The following is a 23,488-nucleotide window of genomic DNA, read 5'->3' as shown; positions in this document are numbered from 1 at the left end:
GGGATTTGGTTAACGGAAATATTACCCTAAATTAATGACTATTCTATATGGGCTTGGGCTTCAACCTATTTGTATACCTATTTTTACTAGTATATATAATCTTTTTAATTTTCATACCCCCGGTTAACTATGCTGGATCAACTTTATAACTATCTTGCTTATCAGAAAGAAAAAAAAAAAAACTTTATAACTATCTATTAGATGTTTTGTGTAATTTAATGCTACTTATTACTTGGTCTTTGATTTCTACTTTGAAATTTCATCTCTCAATCCTGTTTAATCTGTACTTTTAATATGTACTTTGCATCAACTTTATAACTATTTGTGAAGAAGACAACTTAACTATGAAGTTAGGAGAAGGTTGTCTACTTTTTGTCATTGTAACAACTTTTTGTCAACTCAACAACATTCAAGCTAAAAATCGTTTGAAATTCAAATTGAATGAAAATATGGACAACAATGACATTAATGTCAACCATGTGTAATTTCATTTCTCTACATTTTATTTAATATTTAGTTTCATGTTATTTCTTTATTATTTATGATTTTGTTTAATGTGTTGTAAGGACTTTCTACTTAATGAAGTATTTATATATTGTTCCAACACCGTGTCGCTTGCTAAAAGCACGAAATTTATACATTAATTTTCATTTTGAAGTATTTTCCTTATAAACATTGTTTAACAAATTCTTCATTTAACATTTTTACATAAATATCAACATTTACATAAATCTTCACATAAATTATGATTTATAATATAGTTCATTTACATTAATTTTTGTTGACTCAATTGTCTTCTATAAAAAAGACCAATGACTTACAGCCTTATTGGTGGAGTGAATCCAGACAAAACTTGTATATGAGAAACCGTAAGTGGCCGGTTAAAACAGGACAAGATGTTTCTTGACATAGGTCATGTGTCTTGCTATGTACATGCCATCCAAAATATTACACATCAATTAGTGATTGACGATCACAAGCTCTCCTCTTAATATATTTTGATCTGAGTCATCAACTGTTTCCATTAGATCCTAAGCTCAATATCTATAGTTTAATTATATTATTAATTGCATACTAGCTTGTAAATTAAGTAGAATAACTTATATCATAAACGCTTAATTTTTTATTTTTTTTTTACAAAATCATAAGCACTTAAATTTTTCATAAGCACTTAAATTTGTGGAATAAAAATAATAAAATTGGACCAAAATTCTTAGGACTTGAACCAATTTATTATTGGTATAAAAAAATTCATTTAAATCTACCTATGTCTTTCAACGATGAATTTTACTTTATTAGTATATCAACAATAAATATTTACTTCATTATATGATTATTACCTAGCGTTGGGAGCAAAAAAACGATTGAAAACAAGAGATACACAAATGATTTGAAAGGTGCGGCTAATAAAACACAAAAGAGTTTTTTTTTTTGTCAAAAAAAAGAAAAGAAAGAAAATGCGCTTAAAATGAAAATAATACTAGATGCACCCATTCAAACACGGGTCATAAAACATTCATAGCTCCTAGTAAAACAATATCACAAACTATTGATAAAAGTTTATGAGAATAACCTCATAGCTCTTGCAAAATATATTTGTAGTCATATAAAATTGTAATAAATTAATTTTAATCTTTTTATTTATCTTCATTTCTATATTCGACAAAATATGCGTTTATCGTCCTTTGGTGAAAATTAATTTTGTATTTTCAACCACGTTACTCAACGCCTTACAACTTGAATTGTCACTTTGGCCGAAACATCTTCGATTATAATAATATCTCCTCTTATCTAATAATAATAAAAAAAACGATACTCTAGAATCTCATACTTACGTGAAAGTGATAATTGATAACATTGAACGTGCTTTTGTTATTAGAACATGCCAAAATGAAATACAATATACACAAGATTAAATGTAGCCAAACAAATTTAAGCTTGGCACTTCCATTTGGTGTTGTCCTTCCTTATATGATATAATTAATCAATTATTGTGAGCCGTCATTCAATATGAACCCTTCAAAAGTAAAAATTGCAATCCCAACTATGGTTGAATATTCATCCACCGTAGAGAAAAATATGCCAATAAACGGTAACCAAAAACCATAGCTATTAGAGCAACAACCTCATTGATACCACTGTCAATTCTCATCCCATTTATGCTAGGTGTTATGTGTTCATATTGCACCTTTAGCAACAGTTTGTATGTGTGGTAGTTGAAAGATAGGTACCGAATCCATGATATGAATATGGGGACTTTCTGTCAAATTTAGTAACAAATCATGTCAATTACTTCATTACTAACTAAGTCAATAAATAAATCAAGGGAAGAATGACTAGGCAAATTGGTTATTAAAATTGTAACTATCTGTGAAAATAGTCTTTCATTTTTGCGAATCGACAAATACATATTTAAAATTATAAATGTCATCTGTTGTTAGAAGTTATGACGTAACATATTAACCGGACATGTCTTTTTGTACGATAGTCTCACATCAAAGTCAATTCATTAGGGACACTTCGAAGTGTCAAAGATATATTTGTCTAGATTCAAGAAAACATGACTATGCTTGCATTCCAAGAAAAATGGATTACTTATGATAAAATTTACCTGTACAAAGAAACCCCCAGCCAACATGAAAGTCATGACAGTGACTGATGCCAAAGTTGTTGCCCTTTTCAAGTCCATCAATGTAGCACCAATAGCAAGTCCAAGTCCCTATAATGACTAGATACATTAAATATACAATGAATCTAAAAAGTGCAATTTTACTTATAAAGTGTCACGGAGGAAGTACTACAATGCATACCTGAGCTGCTACAATGCAGAGAAAAACTGTAAGAATACTAAGGAAAAAAGGTCCTGCACTGAGTCTCAAACCAGCCATGAAATAAACAACGAGAAGGAAAAGCACTGGTAACACCAAATCTAATGGAAGATCACTTGTGGTTCTAGCCACAAAGTATGCACTTAATCTGTACATATCTGTTGCTCTTTCCTTATTCAACATTGCTCTCTCTTGTGGGAATGTGAATATTGCTGTGAACACAGGAAAAAATCCCCAAAACACCGCGATAAAGAAAAGCAATCCTGCCTACAATCAACAGAGTTTGCTTGTCATATAAGTAAAGTCTGGTTAATGATTATTTTAATTATGAATCAAATTTGGATACTATCCAAATAGATTGATCATAGCGGTTTACTTGGCAGATAAGCAAAGTCTGATAAATGATTATTTTGATTACGGATCAAATTTGGATACTATCCAAATAGTTTTATCTTAGGTGAAATGCATTAACCATTTACCTGATCTTGAAGACCCTTTGGGTTATTAGCATCAGATTGCCACCATAGTAATCCCAAAATGACTGCAGTGGAAAGAACTTGTGTGACTCTCAACCAGCTAAAATAGTCATGCCTACGTTCTTTGAATCCTCTAGAAAACAATATTGAGTATTGTTCTAACCAACTTGCTCCCCATTGTCTTTTACGCGAACAAACCTTAGCTTTAATTTCTTCATCAAGAGGAATTGGAACCATTAGCTTTTTCTTCTCTGCTTCTGCTACTTTAGTCTCATATGCCTCCGCCAGATACTGTTAAAATTCATCTATAATTAGCCCTCGGAGAGTCTTTGCTAATAAAATGATAATGAGAAGTTAAGAATTTATTTAGGCTAAATTACACGTTTTTGTTCCTTAAATTATTTTTCTGTTTTCGGCGCTTATGTTGCCAACATTAGACATTTTTGTTCTTTCTGTCAGTTTTTCGTTTGAGTCAGTCAAATGTTTCTTATGTTTATGTCTTCGTTCTTCTTGATGAGTCGGACGCCTAATCACCAAAACATAATGACGCGTAGAAACATTTTACATACTCAAATGAAAAACCAACAGAAATGACCAAAGTGTTTAATGTTCGTAACTTAAGTACAAAAAAGAACCAAAAAAAAAAACTTAAGGATCAAATTGTAATTTAACCATTTATGTACCTCTTGTACAGCTGCAGCTGAGGGTTTCCCATTGGAAGCTTCAGTTTCTACATTTCCCATATGAACTTTATCCTCTAACTCTGATGGTACAGAAATATCAAGCATGTTTCCATTTGCAAGGTCTAATAAAAACTCTGCTGGGTTCATGGTAATGAGAGGACTACACCCTATAAACTTGAAATAGTCCATTGCTTCTGATGCTTTTCCAAAGTAAAGTAAGTTCCCTTTTCCCAAAAGAATCAACTTGTCAAATTTGTGAAAGAGTCTACTTGATGGTTGATGAATTGTTGTCACTATAGTTTTACCAGCCTGACATAATAAGACTACAATTGTGATGCGACTGTAACTGCAATTTAAAACTTTGAATGATGTTAATGTCCAAAGGAAAGAGCGAAAATAAATACCTCGGCTATGTCATGTAACATTTGAACTATCCTCAATGCAGTTGTAGAATCCAAACCAGATGTCGGTTCATCAAGAAACAAAAGAGAAGGATTGATTATGATCTCATTGCCAATACAAACTCTCTTCCTCTCTCCACCGGATACTCCACGAACAAAGGAACCTCCTATCATAGTGTCTTGGCACCTGTTTTCATATAATTAAGCATACAAAAATATTAAACTCTATATGCTGTTTTCATGCATGACTATGGATAATTGAGACTCTAGTATACTTTACCTCTCTAAGCCTAACTCATAGATAACATCTAAAGCTCTTTTTTCCTTTTCCTCTTTGGTTAATGTTTTTGGCAACCTTAAACGAGCCGCGTATGTTAATGTCTCTTTCACAGTTAGGTGAGGAAACAAAACATCATCTTGTGTCACAAATCCAATCCTGACAAATTCATTCTTCAATTGTAAGTATACTAGTATTAAGAACTTGTGCAACGAGAAAAAATCGTCAAAAGAATGTAGTTTAGTCCAAACTAAAATAACTTAAGGAAACAGGATTGCCTGCTGTCAGAAATTTGACGCATTCACTCACTCAACATGTTTATGGTCATTGGATCAAGATCGGACAGTCTAAATTTTTCAAACTCTACTTTGAAATTTAAACTGTCCAATCTCAACCTAATGACCACCGATGTTTTGTGTGAATGCGTCAAATTTCCAACGGTGAATCAAAGTGGTAAGCACTTTTTTCCTACCTGCTTTTTAGGAACTTGGAATATGGTTGATCATTATAAGTAATAGATCCACCAATTGTTGGTTGATGTAATCTTTGTCCAAGTAGATTTAACAAAGATGTTTTTCCACTTCCTGAAGGACCCATCAATGCTAAAACTTCACCTGGATTTACACAACCAGTAATCCCTTTCAAGATATCTTTTTCATTACTTTTTGTCATGCCTTTAATCACTACCTTGTATGTCACATCTGTGAACTGCATAATTCCAAAATAACAATGTAACTCATCTAGTGCCATCCGTCGCATAGTTAAAATAAATTAACCACATAACTTATATATAAGCTCAATTCACTAAACCATTTTATTAGCTATTAGCTATTAATATGTTCATACCCTTCTTTCTCAGCAAAACCATATGTTATAGTAGTTTCAATGTGATGATGCCCTGTTCTATGTAGGCATCAAAAAACATGGATTAATTATAATAAGTAGAAAAATTTAATACCTAAAACTATACTATATACTATACGAATTTGTATTATTTCTCTTTGGTTAACCGGAAAGAAGGGGTAGTCTTGTACATTTGAGGTCATGTGAAATAAAATTTTGTACAAGACTGAACCTGACCGTACGATATTATATTGTAGCGTCGATCGTTAAATGAAGCTTGATCTTCCCTGCCCAAATTAAATGCATAGCACTAAATTAAAATCATGCTAGCTCTATTCAAGGTTTGAATAATTGTACTAGCATAGCTGGTTGGTGTATGCATGGAATTAATGAACTATATATATAGGACACATTTTCTAAGACATGGAACGTGTTACGTACCTTTAGATATATTGGTAGAGTAGGTTCTGTTTGAAACTTTGGCTTATGAATTCCAGCTTCAATATCCTCAGCTGCAACATACATAGTCACATTTTTCATATGAATCACTTGATTGAGGGTAATATATGCCCCCTCGTGTAGAAGAGCCTTAATTACTAACAATTAGTGTAAGTAATTTAAATTAGTGCAATTTTAATGAAAATGCAACTTCATGATTATGTGTTCCGTTTGTAAAAAGAAATGATTATGTATTCCTCAAGCAAAATAAAGGTACAATAATATAAGCAGGCCATGATAAGTCTAAGTGATAAAGCATTGACCATGGATGATGGATTCATGATCATGAACATAGTAAGTCAAGCTAATTCCACACAACCATAATGAAAATTTTGGACTGTGTCCTCAAAGTTTTTAATTACCCCAATGTTCTTGCTAATTTTAGCTTTTGCAATGGGAACAGATTTTGTAGATATTAGGCTTTGTTTTCTCTGTTAATGTTTTTTTTCTTTTTCACTTAATAAATTTTATCAACGTTCGTTATTTGTTGCGATGAATTGACAGTGTTTAAAGTGTGCAAATGTTGTTGGGTCATGAGTGATACGGGGATTACCACATCTAGTCTTAAACAACTATACAAGTGAGTTGACTTTCGACACAAGAGGTTGCCGGTTCAATCATCGACTATAATACCACCGTTAATCCAGAAAATAATTTATATGATGTGTATTTTGTTACTAGTGTGAGTCATGTCCGGCCCATCTTAGTCAATTGTTAAGTGTTAATCTTTGTTCACTTTTACCTCTTTAGGATTAAAAAAAGGTGAGACTTACTCTACTCATTCGTAATTTTATCGGAACTAGTTTCTCACATTACATAGTCTCGTTAAACATTAATTATTCTTCAACCCTAACCCGAAGCAAGTGGCCATGAATCGCACGTGAGTGGGGAAATACTTACATGAAACGTGCATGAAGTGATGATTGCAATATAATTAATTAATTGGACCGACGTTACTAAATAAATAGGTTTATGGGTTTAATTGGGGGACCATATAGGGAAAGAGATGATATTCATACAAGTGGTTGGTAAGGAAAAACACAGTAGGAACCACCGTGAGTCACTTGTTTATTTTGGACCGTTAATCACGGGTTATAGTTAGAGGTGGTTAGTTGGTCTGGACCTGACTAAGATCACATACCTCCACGTAACTCATAACTCAATACAATTCACATCATCCGCTGGCTGACTGGGACAAATTCAAATCAAAACTGATCAACTACTAATCTAATGGTAGAAAGTAGAAAGGTCAAGAGTTTTTTTTTTTATTTTAAAAAACTCAATATCCGGTCTTAAGACCAACTTAAAAAGATCAAGAGTTTGATTATCAATTTTTATCATCTAGCAACAATACTCATTTTCAAAAACTAACAACACTACTATTTTTCGTTTCAAAAAAGACATTTTATATAACCGTCTTGAGTGTATGTGTGCAATTATTTTTTTTTATTATGCATTAGCATGTAGGGGATATAAGGTTTGTTTGATGGAGGAATTAAGGACTATAGTAAAAGAAAAAAAACTTATACATAGCTTTATTTGATTTCGCATGATCAATCAATCATCAAGATATAGTAGTAGCTAACACTATTCCACGTACGAAGGTACATGTTGTGGTTACCATATTGCCACACAAGAATAGTTATAGTTGAGCATTATGTGTAACCTTGTTCTTAAAAGTGATTGAAATTGAAATCTCAAACATATCAAACTCGTGAACAATATCTAAAAGGAGTGTGAAAACCTTTCATATCTTGGTCTCATTTTTTACACTAACTTTTATATATATATTTTAAAATTTACTAAAACACATCTTTAATTGTTTATTAGTATATCACCCATCATATTTTTTTTTTGAACAAGCACCCATCATATATTTTATTTTCTCTCGGTCACTATACTCTTTCAAATTAAAGTGTATGATATTTTTTTTTGGCGTTCAGCCCTCTTCAATATAAAAAAAAAAAAGTGTATGATATTTTTTTTCTTGATGGCAGTGTGAAATGATATTGATTACATATTATATATCTATATAGAGAAAATTAATTGTAATTAACTTACGGATATCATCATCACTGAATGGTTTGGAGTTAGAGATTTCATCAAGAGGAACAGAGAAGCCAGTAAAGGAGAATGAGAGTCCCAAACTTGAAGCTCTACTAAGGGCAGCACCACTATTTACCTCATCCAAATCAACCTTCAACGATGTTTGGGCGCTCCTCGCTTTCCTTATGTGCGCGTTTCTTCCACCGGGCGACGTCCTCTTGCCCGACTTCCTTGTAAGACTCCCACTACCACCGTCCACCACTCCATTCGATTCACTTGATCCTGGTGGTGACTTCAAATCTTCTATCACCGACTCTAGTTGTTCCGATTTCGTTCTCCATAATCCACTTGTATAATTTCCATCCTCCATGCCGCCACACTGGCTAATACATTTTAAAAGAAAATTACATCATTATTTTTTGTTTTTGAACAGCAGATATATTATTATCAATAATCAGGTATCTGCACAAAACAGACAAAGACTCATAAAAGATTTAAGAAAGTTGTAAATTGAAGTCCATAACTTAAGGATAACTTAAGGATAACTTAAATTGTCTAATAGATAAGAAAAATAAATGAACTATATAAATATCATAACTTAGGGGGACTAAAAGTGAATGATTGGATTTACCTTACCGTGAGAACCAAAGCAGAAATAGAAAGCTTGAGAAGAAAACCGCGGGATTATTATGGTATGAAAATGGAATAGATCTAGAGAGTATATATATATATATATCAATCATGTGGAGCAAAGTTAAGATATTAGAGCTATATTGGTACAATTACCAAACTACCCTTCTTGTAGGGTCCTATACATAATTGTGTTGTGTTGTGTATATACTCATATAATTGAGTACGTCTATGTGATAACTACTGAACTCGCGACATGAAAGATGTAATTATATGTATATCATGTATGATATAATTGACCTTTCATCAATGCACATCTAACCCATCCATATTTGCCGTACACGTGTTGGGAACGTATGGTGTTTTTCAATTTCCATGCAATCCCAAAAGTTTGGACACACATATTTGTGTGGGAAATGGTTTCTCACTAGTCAAATAGTGGACTCTAAGAAGATTATTTGAGCGACCTCTATCAAAAATTTGAGTCATATCTATAGTTCACAATGTCTTTGTTTTATATATTTAGCCAAATTTAAATATCAATAGTCTTATTTCAATCAAATGGTCTTCAATGCATTGACGGCAATGATAGCAAGTCCTATGAACGAATCATAATGAGATAACTCGTGTGATGGCGTTCAATTATATATGGAACGGCAGTAAGAGGTTCAAGGTGTGGCGGAGATTGGTGATAGCATCGACGAAAGTACCTATAAGAAAAAGTTCATATTCTGATGTTTAAGTCAGTATGTGATAGAGGTGGAATAAAAGTAAAAATGAATGAATTTCACTATGACCTGGACCACGGCCGCGCTTAAATAGGAAAATCCGTTGTAACTTCCTTTGTGGAGTGCGACAATGAATGCATAGAGTTGTTCAGATGTGATTTGTCGTTTAGGAATGATGGAGGGACGGGTTCGTTGTGGAAGGAGTACATAAGTATCTTATGCGCAAAGTAATCGAGTCCATTGTAAGGAGTGGCAGCGTAACACATCGAGCCTTTACGAAATGATTTCGTTATATTGGTCTTGTCCTAGTCCGGAACAGCAAAGTAGAGAATTCGGGTCCCATTGTATGCTATCTTGTCTGTCATATGGTTGGAGTTTTGACGTGACTCATGTCAAGTAGCAAGGCTTTTTGAATTAATAAAGATTTGGATCGATTGATTATCATTAACTCATAGTATGATGTGTGCTAATCAAAGAGTACTTACCTACTAGGGACAAATCACAAATGCCATGTAATTTGAGAGTGAAGTTTTTTTCTAGTTACAGTGTAATTAAGTTGGATAGATAGGTTGGGAAACAAATTTTCTGCTGTTACAACGGACCGCTGTAATCAATTTCAACCGTCCGATCTAAAATTAACGATTGAAATTATTTTAATATAAAAGACGCAATTTTCAATTTTATCCATCCGATCTAATATCAACTGTTCAAATTGAAAACTACGTTAAACTGCAACCAATCTACATGCATATAGGATGGGTCTGCATGTGTCAAAGTTTGTGGTTTAGCTTTCATTTCATCCAAGATTACCGGCACAAAAGGGAATTGATAAACTTTGACTTAAAAACAAATATTGGAGAAGTTGAGGTTTTTGGAATTTCGCTTATAACAAAAATATGTACTTTTTTTTCTTCTTTCAATTTGATTGAGTGTATTTAGTCGTATATATATTTGTACGTAACTATATAGTGAGGTTTTGGTTTAATTAATTTCATTATTCCAAATGGTACAGCTATTTGAGGACGAAAGATCATTAATGCATGAAGCTGTCAACTGTAGTACGTCTTCGTCGTTGTCCTTCTCCTTCCCATCCTTTTTCTATCTGCAGTGTCTTTGGGACCTCTTCCATCATTTTTATGTTAGTGTGTCTTAAGTTATAGGCAAATGATATATGTAACACAAAATCAGACACTCAACACCGTATAATATACGGCCGGACATTCGGTAAAACTCAAATACATGTCGTGTATGGTGTCTGAGGAAGTTGTGTTCCTTCTGATAATAGGTCTGTGAGCTAAATTCACAAATTGGTACGAAATTTGAAATTTCCTTTGATACATACTCTTTATCATTGATTGGAGTCGAATTAGTGAGAATTTTTTTTTGGTTACAGAATTAGTTAGATTTTTAACATGATATCACAGACTCGGTTGTCTAGATCTTTTAAATATATTCAAGTGTGTTGAGACTTGAGAACATAAGAAAATAATTGTAGAAGTAATTGTCTAGATCTTTTAAATACATTCAATATGTTCCGCATTGAAAGAAAATAGTTGTCTAGATCTTTTATGTTTCATTAGGTTTAGCATAATTTTTCGTAATTGATCGTCTTGACACTACCGCGAATGAATTTTAAAAACACAAATATTATTCAAACACAATTGTTTAACAAATATATAATAAATATAATTTTTTTAAATATTATTTACATGCCTCGGGTTTCGTGCCTATGAGTGAAGATATGGAGGTGTCAATTTTTTGTCCATAATATGATGTTCAAATAGCATACCTCTAACATCTTTTAAAAATGATGTGGATCAAACATAAAGGGTATCATTTTTAAAAAACTAATAATATAAAACTAAAAATATTTATTTATAACTTGAGTTTGATGACATTTTAAGGAATCAAATTCACTCACAAATTAAAAATATATTTCAAACTAACTAAATAATGTCGTTTCCAATGTAAAAAGTTAAACTATTTGAAAGAAATTAATCATCTATTTCATTTTTTTGACATAAAACATACGATATGGATGAACAAATATAAATAAAACACAAACGAGACTATGAGTCAAATCATTTAACCACTTTAACTCTATCTTCATCAGATTAAACCATCAACGCTAAAAATGTCGATGCAATCAGAACCGCAAAAAAAAAATTACAAAAAAAATAAATTTGGATTCCTATATTTTTATTACTTCGAAAAATATATTATGATTAATTCTTTTTTTTTTTTAATAAAAGATTATGAGTAATTCTAAAGTGGCAAAAGAAAGAATTTTGGGGGGTATGGAAGAAACATGGAGTAAAGAGGATAGTTTGACATCTAGTTTGTTTTTTGGACCCGACCCAGGTGTTTAACCTGCCCAACCCAATACAAATTCGAAATCTCAAATGTGCCAACCAAACACTCCCCACAGCGGCACAATCAGGAGGGAAACCAATTTTTTTCGTTTTAAAGTTAAAAAACACATTTTATTTAATTTATTTTATCTATTTTTCCACTTTATTATTCATCCCGTTTCGCTCCTCCAGTTATTCTTCCCTATGCTTCCGATACGACACCGCTTATCGTCGATTTGAAATCTCACCTCTAGGTTACAAACCAAATTCACATTTAATTTCTGTTACTTTATTTATTTTCATTATTTCGATTCAAAATACGAATATCTACGCATTCAATTTGCATTTTATGATTATTTTCTTTCAAGATTTAAGCGTGCGTGTTATTCACTTGCGCAAATCGTTATTTCGTTAATTTAAGCTTATTTTGTGTGTAGTAGATCGATTTAGAGCATGCGTTTTGGTAGATAAACTGTTTTTCTGATTACTGAATGGCAAAAGTAGCTACACCAAGTGCTATGCCTCCGAATTCTCATGGAATTTCATCAGTGCCTCTTAAAGGTGTTTCTATTGCTAAAAGAAAGACACCTTCTCAACTTAGGGTAAGTTTTCGAGCTCATAACACTTTAATTAAGATGCTTCTTTCATTATTTGTTGCAATTTTCGATTGAAATTCGATGCAAATTCAATTCATTTTGATGTTTAGTTTAGACGCCGTGATTAGTAGGCTTTGTCTCGGTGGATTTTGATAACTGAAATTTAATTGTGGTAGAGGAAGTATTTTTATAACTAGGGTTTAATTGTGGCAGGGAGAGCAATTGAAGCGGGAGAGTGTTGTGGACCTTACTGATCAATCTTCTCAATCTACGGGTTCAATAAAGTTAGTTTCTTCTGTTTTTTTTTTTTTTTATCCAATTTGTTGTTTTATAGTGTGATGAGAGTTTACTTGATTTATGTTTACAGTGCTACGGAGGCTGATAATAGATTTAAAAAACCAGGATTGTTTAAGGCCCCGAGATATAATGACACGCGGCTTGATGAAGTATTTGCTGCCAAAAAGCCGAGGTTTAGAATTGCAACTGGGAAGGAAAATGTAAAGGTTAGTATATATGCTTTATTCACTTGTTGTTGGTCTGAGGTTGATATTGTTGTTGAGATTGAACAAAGTAACCTTGTTAATGTGTTCAGGAAAATCCATCTATGGAGCAAACTAGTAATCTAAAGAATGCTTCAATTTTTTCTATTTCGGCAGTTAAGAGACAGCAAGGGGTTTCATGGTTTGTCTCATAACTTATATGTCTGACAACCTTGTTAATAAACTAGTAATCTTATGTTTTCCGTAAGATGATGATGGTTTTGTTCTCGCTTTGTTTTTCAGCTCGGAGAATTCTGCTGCCTCCGGAGAGGTTACCGAAGACAGTGTCTTGCAGGCTGGTGAAACCAAAAAAAAGTACACCCAAGGGAAGTTTCTTAGCGTTGCTGACCTTTCATCATCTGTTGATAGATCTTCTGGAGTAGCAGCTATTGACATGGTATAAGATGCAGCTACAGACCTTTTTGTAACAGTTTATTTTCATTTCAGATGTTGTAGGATTTATCATGAATATGTTATTACTTAAAAAAAATCTTTTATAGGGAAAAGCATTGAAAGGAATAGCCTCACTTGGACCTCGCGCTGATAATGGATTAGCTGCTGATTCACCTAAAAGCGGTGGAGACTCAGGACCAACCATTGCAGGAAATTCCTTTTCTGAATGTCATATACCTGGCAAGAAGGCTCCTTTGGATCTCACTCTTAAAACCAGTATGCGAATAGTATCCTCTGCTTCTGTGAATTGGTGAGTACCTATGATTCACTAATATATTGGCATCTAGCCTGGCAGGAACAAGATGAACTGAAGCAAAATAAATACCTTTTAGCTTGAGATTCACAGTGTATATGTTAAAATAGTGTGGTATTATTTATAGGGCACCTCGATGCACTGAAGCAAATTAAAAAACTTTTACCCTGAGATTCATAGCGTATATATGTTAAAAGAGTGTGGTACTATTTATAGGTTACATCGATGCCTGTATAGCTTATAAAAGATCACATTGTATGCTAAATAATGAGACAGTTAGACAATTCTACTTTTTCTATTATAGTAATCATCATATGTTACTTTTTATCCATCATGTTTCTATCACAAAATTCTGTTTTGCTTACATAGAACAATGTGTTCATATCCATTGATACAATGAACAGGAAACTAGACACTACTAATTCTGTGTTATGCAGTTGAGCCACCGTCTTATTTACTTGATTAGTTTAGATTTTTTTTTTTTTTTTTTTTGTAAATTTATGCTTACTTTGATATCAGTTATTGTTGCTGTAAACTGTTGTCTTTCTTACGAAATTTTTTATTATTTCCTAATTTTGATACATAAGTCAGTTATGTGTGGTGGCATGCCTCAATTAACCTACCCGCACTGTCCTTACAGGAATGAAAATATCAGGGGTTCCCAGGGATTCAAACTTTTGCATTCGTGGATGTATCCCCAATCCATTCTTCCACCTTCTATCATATCAGTCTTGAGCTCATCAACTGCAGAAGGAGGTTGTCAAACCGCTTTGACTTAACTCATTTGTAGATTATTCTGTGTCATTTCATTATCCTGTCTCAATTTTTCCTCATGTTTCATTTTTCCTTTTTATCAAATAGAATTGGAGTTCTTGAGGAAACGGCAAGTGGCTTGGGAAGAATCCTTTCGGGACCTCTATTACATGCTTCGGAAGAACATCTGTGGCCTCTTTTATGGTATTTAATAATTTAAGATAGAAAATGCTACTACTAAAGTTATAGATTGGGGAGGCATTAAAGTGCATTTGACCCTTAAGTTTATTACTATGATGAAAAGGCACTTTATTGCTATATCTTCATGCGCCTGTGTGGTATTATAAATGCAGGCCTAATTTTCCATTTTTTGAATCCTCCAATTTTTGTGCATTTCTATCATGCATACATTTATATATTTATAGAAACATTATATGAAACTTTGTAATGATTTTCCCCCCTTCTGTATTGTAGTTTGCACTTCCCAGTTTGTGGTGATGTTCACTGGTGGTGATGGCTCTGGAAAATCCAATTGCTCGTGCAATGCTTATATTTCTCAGTCAACCAGAGGTTTGAGATCATTGTTAAGAGAGCATGTAAGCTGTATTTCTATAACATTATTATCTATGCTGTTTATCTTAGAGCTACTTTCCATCTAGTATCATACAAGTACAGAGAGAAATTTATCTTAGAGCTACTGACCATCCAGTATCATACAAGTACAGAGAGAAATAGATTTTCCTTTTTTGCCTTAGGATAAGAATAATATTTCATTGATGGCATATTTCTAGGGAAATATTGGTGAAACTGTAAAAGTGTAGTAGGTATAAGGTATGCAAGAAGCATGCAACTCAACAAGTGATGTACTTTTCTGGACTTTTTCTAGACTTTGACCACCAACACTTATAACTACACGAAATGCAGTGTTTACAGCATTATGATTCTATAGTATTGGGCCTTAGATCCTTTTGGGTTGTAAGTTATAGCATTAAGTAACAGGTAGCAATGTGTGCAGTTTATTTATAAGTACGTACAATTGTTTTAGGGTTTTATTGTATGTTGTTTGATGCTAGAACCTTCTTTTCTACCAACAAGAGTCAAATTTGTGATTCATATAGTAGAACCTATTCTAATACCACCAAAAACCATTGTCTGTAAAGAATAATCACGGGAAAATAGTAAAACTGTTAAACTTGGCAATTTTTTTATTTCCACGATTACAGTTGTTATCGTTGTTGATACTGTAGTGATGAGATTTGGGTGAATCAGTGGCCATGTAGTGTTTGGAGTTTAAAGTGGACTGGCCATTGAAGAGAGAGAAAAATGGAGTATGCACAAATCTCTCTGCAGAACATAGCTGGCGACTGGCTGAAAACAAAGACCAGTTTTTTCCAGTTATGTTTCATTATTTGACATGTTTGGCCTATCTTTGATACTCTAGTACTATTAGGGTGAATTTCTATTTTTGTCAGTAAGCTTTGTGTATTCTATAATATACATTGTAAAAAATTGGACAAAATAAGAAGAAAGGTTATAAAATGAGATGATTTCAGCACATTAGTGCTAAATGCTAATGAATTTTTTGAGACAGTAAGAGAAATTAACAATAAAATATGTACTGCTATATAGTTTTGCGAGAACATCACATGAAAGTATATAAGCCGCTTCTGCTTAAGGAATCACTTCTTGCTAAAAACTAACTTTGTAGAATCTTATGATTTCTATTATAATCCCATGATTTCTCCTTTTCAATTTTGAGTAAAATCTCAAATTTGACTACCTTCATGGTAATTAATCTCATAAACGTATATACTTTCATGAGGGTCTTTGAACTTACTTTGGATGTATACCCTCTTGACTAGGATCTTTGTTTCTCTATGCCGCTTTGCCGTTCAAAAGTGGAGCAAGTAACTACTGAGGATTTGGTTGAGCTGTCAGAGATAGAGAAGCAAAACTTGGGGCAGGTCTGTATCCATATGTTATTCATATAACATTTCTTTTTTCATGGGATGTTATATTAACCTCTGTCAATGATCATGGAGCACAACACTTCACTGCTGTCTTGTTCTTTATTCTTTGTGATTCTATTGATAAATCTTTATTTCATACTGGAACTACACTGTTGTCTCTTAATTAGTATTAGTATTAATTGAACTATTTGGAGTTCAAATTCTGCCTGTAAAATGTCTTTAGGCAGTCTTTTAATTATATGTTTAGAGTTTGACTGACCTATCAAACTCTTAATATTGTTATTAAAGTGATAACATATGTCACGTGATTAAATATTAGTGTAATTCTTTTACTAGTGTAAATGTGTAATCACATTAAAGTCAACTAGTTGATGTGTGAGAATTTCATTAATAAAAACATGCAAATAATTTTCAAATCATTTATCATGTTGCAGTTGTTCCTTGATCTTTTCATGTTAATAATTATCATTAGTTTTGTATAATATTAGACCTGCTTTTAAAGTGTATCACTCAACTCCAACACCATATTTATGCTCTATTTATAGTTTTATACCGTCTGTATTGATTTATGGTTTTTTTGGGAACAATACAGACCCGGCGCTCAAGGTCATTCTCTGATGTTGATAATAGCCCAGAATCTTTGCTGGTTTTCAGCGGCAACAACAATGTGCATGGTTTATATGACCTATTATTTAATTACAGGTAACTGAAGCTTCCTGTCCAGTTTTCAAACTTCATTGACTTGATTGTGTTTGATGTTGACTCTTATAAAGTTAGTTGAGCTGTGTTTAATGTTTACTCTTGTATTTTTAATCTTGTTGCTGACTAATTTTTATTGTCTGCACTCTGCAGAACTCTCTTGACCTCATTGTCTGGTGTGGACGTGCCTGTCTTGTGTTCTCCTGTACCGTTTCAAAGTTCTGCTATGACTTCTCCTGATGTATGTGATAAGTCCTTAACTCCATTTACCTTTTATTCTTTCCATGTTGTGTTTCTGCAATTTATCAATTTAAGTTAATTACTGAACTATTACACCAATCCTTTTATCCGTTGCTTGGAAATTAGAATTTCTTTGCCCTGTTTGTGTTAAGCTACCATAGTTATTTTTCCTTTTCTTGCTCATTTAATTTAATAATACACATTGATTATATATTCTTCTTTCTAAATTGATAAAAAAAAACTTCTCTTCTCAGATTAAATGTATGGAGATGAGAAGGGCTGAAGATATTGCAGCTAATAATGGGTCTATTTGGAAAGATAACGAGTTTGCACAAGGGTCATCAGATGGCCTTTTTTGTAGCATTGAAATTAAGGATACACTCATTCCACCTTGGATTATCTGCAGAATATGTGCATTGATGGGCTCCAAAGGAAGCAGTTTTGAGGCAAGGTATGAAGAGCCTTTGCTTGGTGATACTTGTTATGTGTTAAAATTTAATTGTTTAGATAGGATGTGTTGATCTCTGATAATGAGGCTTTCTAATACATGATTGAGTAACTTGGGTATATTTCTTAAGGTCAGATTGAATTTATATTAGGAATAAATAAGTATATAAGTGTACAAGTCATGAAATATAAAAGATGTTATAATATGTATATATTATATACCTATCAAGAATGATTTTTTTAGGGAGGTCATGGCCTCCCCATGTCCCTAAAAGATCCGCCACTGCTGATTTACATGTGGCATTGCTGTTAGAAATTTAGAATACTGCATAGCACATAAATGAGAGTTATGTCTAGTATTACAGATAAAGATGGGTGTCGGCTATTAGAATATCACATAAATTAAGCATTACGGGTGTAGTTCTTCAAATAAGAGGTGTTTAGGTAATAAACAAGATTACATTTTATGCTATTGACATTGTTTTAAGTAAATCACAAACAAAATGATAGAGAAATTACATGATCTTCAGATTTTTCCTCCTGCCCATCAGTCTATATATGTATGTGCTTCTCTGTTACTACAAGCTTGAGCTCCAATGTGTTAAGCATATCCTTTCGTAGTGGCACTTCATCATGTTAACCTTCTGATTAGTCTTGAGTTGCAATGAGCTTAAGTAGAATTTCATGAGCATCTTGACACATTTTATTGCGTACACCATTGAATTAAAACTGGTTTCTCTTCACCTAGTTATTTGAAACCTAAATGGTGCTTGGTTTATCTTGTGATGTTGCAGTTTTGTGACCGAACCGGTCTCAATTGGCTTGAATGTTGCTTTGAAATCAACTGGTGAAAAGTCTGAATCAAAAGCTGCCGACAGTGAAAGCTTGCGAAACTCCGATAATTCCTTTGGCATTCCAGAAGCAACTGTTACGTCTAACCTATATTCATGTACACTAAAAAGTGTAAAGTATTGTGATGGTTCATATATAGCATCTCTATCCCCTGTATAATCATATCAAAATTAGTAACTTATTTTCATCCCATTGATGCCTAATTTATTTAAATGCTTACCCTTCCGATTAGGCTCTCTCGAAAATGAACAACGGGTGATGTTGTGCATCCAAAACGGCAAGAACGTGTGGGCCACAAGTCAGTTATTTGTAATATCTATGTGAAATATGATTCCCATCATTTGGGACATTTTGAATACATCATTTCTATATAATTTGTGTTATTTGAACATCAAAATTCAGATAATACATGACACCCTCTCTCTCTCTCTCTCTCTCTCTCTCTCTCTCTCTCTCTCTCTCTCTCTCTCTCTCATTTTTTAACTTTTGTAATAATTTACATGTATTTCAAAAATACATAAAAATCAAGGGACTTCGTATTTCTTTACGGCAAGGTTCTATAATTTGTGTCCATTTATCAAAAGTGATTACTTTTCATTTCCACGTTTCTAAAAATTCAAACATTTCCAAAGGTGGTGTTGGTGTGTTTTTGGACTGCATGAATTATCTAAAAGTGCACTTCTAGATAGCTGAAAATTTATGTTTTTCCAAATGAGCAAATCAAAAGTCATGCAGGTGGTGGAGAATGGAGAAAGTTTTTCCCTGACCAAATATACAAATGGTTATACACATTTATGGTTAATAAGGTGTAAAAATATGTTGAAAAAGTGTGAAAATGGACTACACATTAGGACACCACAAAAATTGAAAAGACTTTACTGCTTTTAAAAAAATTGAATTTGATAAATTTGTTGTCGTTATTATTGTTTTGAGGGGTGTTATTTCTTGCGAAACAATAACCCACAAAAATGCATACTTTTGCACGCTTGTAGGTAGAAAATAGGTGATGGTATGCATATCAGTGTAATGGAGGATCCTTGGCTAGGTGAGGGAGTGAGTGCTTGGCTCCCTTCCCCTCAACCGGAATCTATTCATTCTCTTTGTGCCGGCCACTTAAATCATTGTGAGGTCAAGACTTAGAATGATCAAACTATAAATAACATGTTTACTTCAGATGTGGCTGAATTGATTCTTAAAGTTCCCCTTTATCAATGGATGATCAAAGATCAACTTATACTGCATATAGAATCACTGTGTAATTTTAATCTTGGGGTTTATCGAATTATTTTTGCGTGAGCGCACACATACAACTTGTCTAACATAACTTCCATTTGCAATGTTACTCTGAAACTAGGTTGCATTGCTCTCTTACCAGTAATCCATACAAGAACATACACCTTTTTTAAAATGATGAAACCTATTTCTATCTCTCACAATTAACTCTACATCGTAAACCTTCGAGATTAGCTTCGTAGCCGTGTGACAATCTTCACAGACACGCAAGTTTTTCACAATCCGAATAGGCCCTGGAGCATGAATCTTCATAATTCCATAGGCAATGGCCAGTTTCTCACTATGCCTGTAAAGTGAATCTTCTTTCTCCTCTTCATCTATGTCAAACAATGCCTCACTAGTATTTCCTATGTATCCTGCTAACTTTATTTTTTGCAGTATATTTTCCCACATTCTTTCTATTTTCTCTATTTCTGGATGTGTTTTATCTCCTATTGTAAACTCGTGAATTTTTCCATCTATCTCAATGAGACTAAATCCAGGTGGTTTTCTAACCCCTTTTTCCTTCATCAATCTTCTCATGACAGTAGCATCTTTCCACTTGTTTGTTCGCGCATATATATTCGACAACAACACATAATAACCACTGTGTTCTGGTTTCATCTCGATCAAAATCTTTCCAACTCTTTCTCCAACTTCAACATTTCTGTGAATCCTACAAGCTCCTAGCAGTGCTCCCCATATTGGAGCATTAGGCTTCACAGGCATTTCAAGAATAAACTTCTCCGCCTCTTCCAATTTTCCTGCCCTTCCAAGTAGGTCAACCATACATCCATAATGCTCCAATCTCGCCTCTACCCCGTGATCTCTTTTCATGCTTTCAAATATTTCTAGACCCTTTTCAACCAGCCCTCCATGACTACAAGCTTTCAACACTGCAGTAAATGTAATATCTCTAGGAACTATCCCATTTTTCACCATTACATAAAAATACTCGATTGCTTTCTCTGCATAACCATGCATGGCTAATCCAGAAATCAAACCTGTCCAACAAAGTACATCCTTCTCTTTTATTTCCTCGAAAACCCGAATAGCTTTCTCAACATTCCCACATCTTGCATACATATCAACAACAGCTGTTCCAAGAATCACATTCAAAGCCAAATTATTTCTCTTCACATACTCATGAGCTTTCTCTCCAATTGCAAGAGCACCTAAATGACCACAAGAAGATATCACACTAACCATCACAACCTCATTAGCCACCACTCCTTCAGCCCGAAGAATTTCAAACATTTCAACCGCTTTATCAAAACGATTATTCCGCGCATAACCGCTAATCATAGTACTCCAAGTGACCAAATTCTTCTCATGCATTCGATCAAACAGTTCACGTGCAGAATCAACATCACCACATTTACAATAGCCCTTAATCATACAAGTCCATGAAACAACATCAAATCGACCCATCATCTTAAAAATGAATCTTGCAGCCTTTAAATCAGACCCAGAAACATACATATCAACAAGCGAATGTTGAACATAAAAATCACTTTCAAAACCATGCTTTATTATTTGACTATGAATTTGAGTACCCATTGTTAAATTCTCAAGTTGAGCACAAGCTTTAACCAAAAATGGATGAGTTATGTTATCAGGTAAGAGACCAATGCGTTGTGATTGAATGTAATAATGAAATGAATTTGATGGGTTTTTACTATTGGAACAACCACGAATCAATGCGTTGAAAATGAAGATATTGGGATTGGGAATTTGGGAGAAAACTTTGATGGCATAAGTGAGAAATTTGGTTTTGTGATCAATGCAGAAAGCAATTATGCGACTTGATGCAAAAATGTCGAAGAAAAGATTGGTTCTTAGCATATGGGCATGGATTATTTTGAGATCTTGAATGTTGGTGCATTGTGATATTAACAAAAGTTTGGGATTTTTTAGTCTCAGATTTTGCAGAATTGAGTTACTAGCACCACTACTTCTAATCATTTTCAAACTTACAACAGAACATCATTGTTTGGACTTAAGTATTGTTACGGTTAAAAAATCATCTCAATTATGGTAAAATTTTAGTTACCTCGTTGTCGAATTATGGATTAATATGACTACTTTTATGAGAGTGCTTATGTAAAATAAAGTCAACCTATTTTCGTATTAGTTATAATATGTTCTTCTAAGCTATCCTGGAAAACTTATGGAAATAAGTTGAATACAATTTGTGACATTTTAGTAAGTTCTGTCAAAGTGTCTCATAAGTGCTTAAACTAAGATGTTCTTAGTTTATAAGATGTTCTTATAAGCTATCCTCGAGAGCTTATGGAAATAAGCTGAATACAATTTATGACATTTTCGTAAGTTCTGTCAAAGTGTCTCATAAGTGCTTAAACTAACAAGATAAGCACGCGGTTCCAAGTAAATGTCAGATAAAAAGGATTATGCTCCGTGACATTGCTAATTCTCTACGCCTTATTTGCGCGGATTTTTTTCGCTTCTTACAACTACCGTTAACATGTCATCAGACAAATAGCAAATCAGTGTTCGAACGTGCTCTCCAAATCAAATATTTGGGCATATGAGACTCGAATCCACATCAAACCGTGTTCTCCAAGTCAAACAAAGAAGGATCAAACACATGACCCAAAAACATTCAAATATATAGATATGAATCCCCAGAAAGTAGAATACACGAAATAAAATAGGAAATGTAATACAATAGAATGCGAGAAAATAAATAAAATCTTAAACATGTTATCTAGCTAGTTGAAAGATTTCTCTAGGACAAAGTGTTCTTGTTATAAGGCCTCCACACTTCTTGAAAAACTTCTGCATATCAAATTCCCCTAGCTTCTGTATCGTCCCTCCACTGCGACCTTTCTGCAAAACTCAGCATCTATAACTTCTATTCTTGTGTGCTCAGTATTTTGGTTTCCACTGAAAAAGTAACACCATTAAGAACTTGTATTAACTTCCCCACAAATTAAGATTACAAGCCTTATATATATGAACTCAAACAAGTAGGTCATTTTGTTGATTTTACCATACAAGTACAACATCAAGAAAGAAAAATCTATTGAAAAAAAGTTGAAAGCACATATCACCTTAAATGGTATGATGTTAACCTTTTCTGAGGGTGAATTTTGAATCAAAAAGTCCACTACTCCATCAGGTATGAATGTGGTTTGGTACAAATAAAATTTAGAGGAAGCAACTCAAGAAGAAATTAAACCTGTAGAGTATTAGAAGTTACTTTCAATGATTTTATATTAGCAAGCTCAACCAATATTAGCTTTCACACTACTTGCTACAATGTTCTGGTGCTTATGCAGGGTTAGCATTTGATAACAGTGTCGAGTGTAGGGCCGCGAGTTTAGTAAAGTCGTCTGACCAAACAAATATTTCACTTTTATTTTCTATAATTTTTTTAATTAAATATATTTCCAATTTTATTTTCTATACTTTTTTTCCTTAATTTTTTTTTGGTAGATAATATTTCCTTAATTATTATGTATACCCCGACGAACCTAATTCTTGTACCACATACCAGAAATCTTTATTTATTTTCTATAATTTCAAACTCCTTTGTTGCATGAAAGAAATGACTGAGAATTTGTCAACATAGTAACTTCAATATTTCCCAAGTGCAAATAATACATGAGAGACTCTAGCTAGTGAAAACA

General features: G+C 33.3%; 3 protein-coding genes across 10 annotated transcripts; 1 reads left to right on the top strand and 2 right to left on the bottom strand.

The window, feature by feature from the left end:
• Window positions 1-1,848: 1,848 nt before the first annotated feature.
• On the bottom strand, window positions 1,849-8,869 carry LOC123890289 (ABC transporter G family member 22). 8 transcript variants are annotated; one of them, XM_045939867.1, is made up of 12 exons: window positions 8,068-8,138; window positions 5,950-6,020; window positions 5,746-5,795; window positions 5,512-5,563; window positions 5,138-5,373; window positions 4,669-4,824; window positions 4,392-4,575; window positions 3,988-4,296; window positions 3,308-3,595; window positions 2,811-3,095; window positions 2,612-2,719; window positions 1,849-2,260 (listed from the first exon to the last, which is right to left on the bottom strand). In XM_045939867.1, exons 5-12 carry the CDS (start codon window positions 5,335-5,337, stop codon window positions 2,045-2,047), a joined length of 1,746 nt encoding a protein of 581 aa, XP_045795823.1. In that variant the 5' UTR covers window positions 5,338-5,373; window positions 5,512-5,563; window positions 5,746-5,795; window positions 5,950-6,020; window positions 8,068-8,138; the 3' UTR covers window positions 1,849-2,044. The 8 variants fall into 8 exon arrangements, with proteins under 8 accessions (XP_045795823.1, XP_045795820.1, XP_045795818.1 ...); XM_045939864.1 differs by lacking the exons at window positions 5,512-5,563; window positions 5,746-5,795 and adding an exon at window positions 8,684-8,869 and having other exon boundaries at window positions 8,068-8,431; XM_045939862.1 differs by lacking the exons at window positions 5,512-5,563; window positions 5,746-5,795 and adding an exon at window positions 8,689-8,810 and having other exon boundaries at window positions 8,068-8,435.
• Window positions 8,870-11,827: 2,958 nt separating this feature from the next.
• On the top strand, window positions 11,828-18,952 carry LOC123890288 (protein downstream neighbor of Son). The gene is made up of 15 exons (XM_045939861.1): window positions 11,828-12,015; window positions 12,202-12,363; window positions 12,571-12,641; window positions 12,725-12,860; window positions 12,950-13,038; window positions 13,140-13,293; window positions 13,397-13,599; window positions 14,243-14,358; window positions 14,464-14,559; window positions 14,830-14,951; window positions 16,218-16,319; window positions 16,918-17,027; window positions 17,178-17,265; window positions 17,519-17,715; window positions 18,506-18,952. Exons 2-15 carry the CDS (start codon window positions 12,253-12,255, stop codon window positions 18,720-18,722), a joined length of 1,812 nt encoding a protein of 603 aa, XP_045795817.1. The 5' UTR covers window positions 11,828-12,015; window positions 12,202-12,252; the 3' UTR covers window positions 18,723-18,952.
• Window positions 18,953-19,419: 467 nt separating this feature from the next.
• On the bottom strand, window positions 19,420-21,804 carry LOC123890287 (pentatricopeptide repeat-containing protein At5g06540). The gene has a single exon (XM_045939860.1). It carries the CDS (start codon window positions 21,798-21,800, stop codon window positions 19,932-19,934), a length of 1,869 nt encoding a protein of 622 aa, XP_045795816.1. The 5' UTR covers window positions 21,801-21,804; the 3' UTR covers window positions 19,420-19,931.
• Between the last annotated feature and the right edge of the window lie 1,684 nt (window positions 21,805-23,488).

The sequence above is a fragment of the Trifolium pratense genome, linkage group LG6 (assembly GCF_020283565.1).
Source record: "Trifolium pratense cultivar HEN17-A07 linkage group LG6, ARS_RC_1.1, whole genome shotgun sequence".
NCBI lineage: Eukaryota > Viridiplantae > Streptophyta > Magnoliopsida > Fabales > Fabaceae > Trifolium > Trifolium pratense.
The sequence above is the reverse complement of the archived record's forward strand: the minus strand, read 5'-3'. Positions and strand labels throughout refer to the sequence as shown.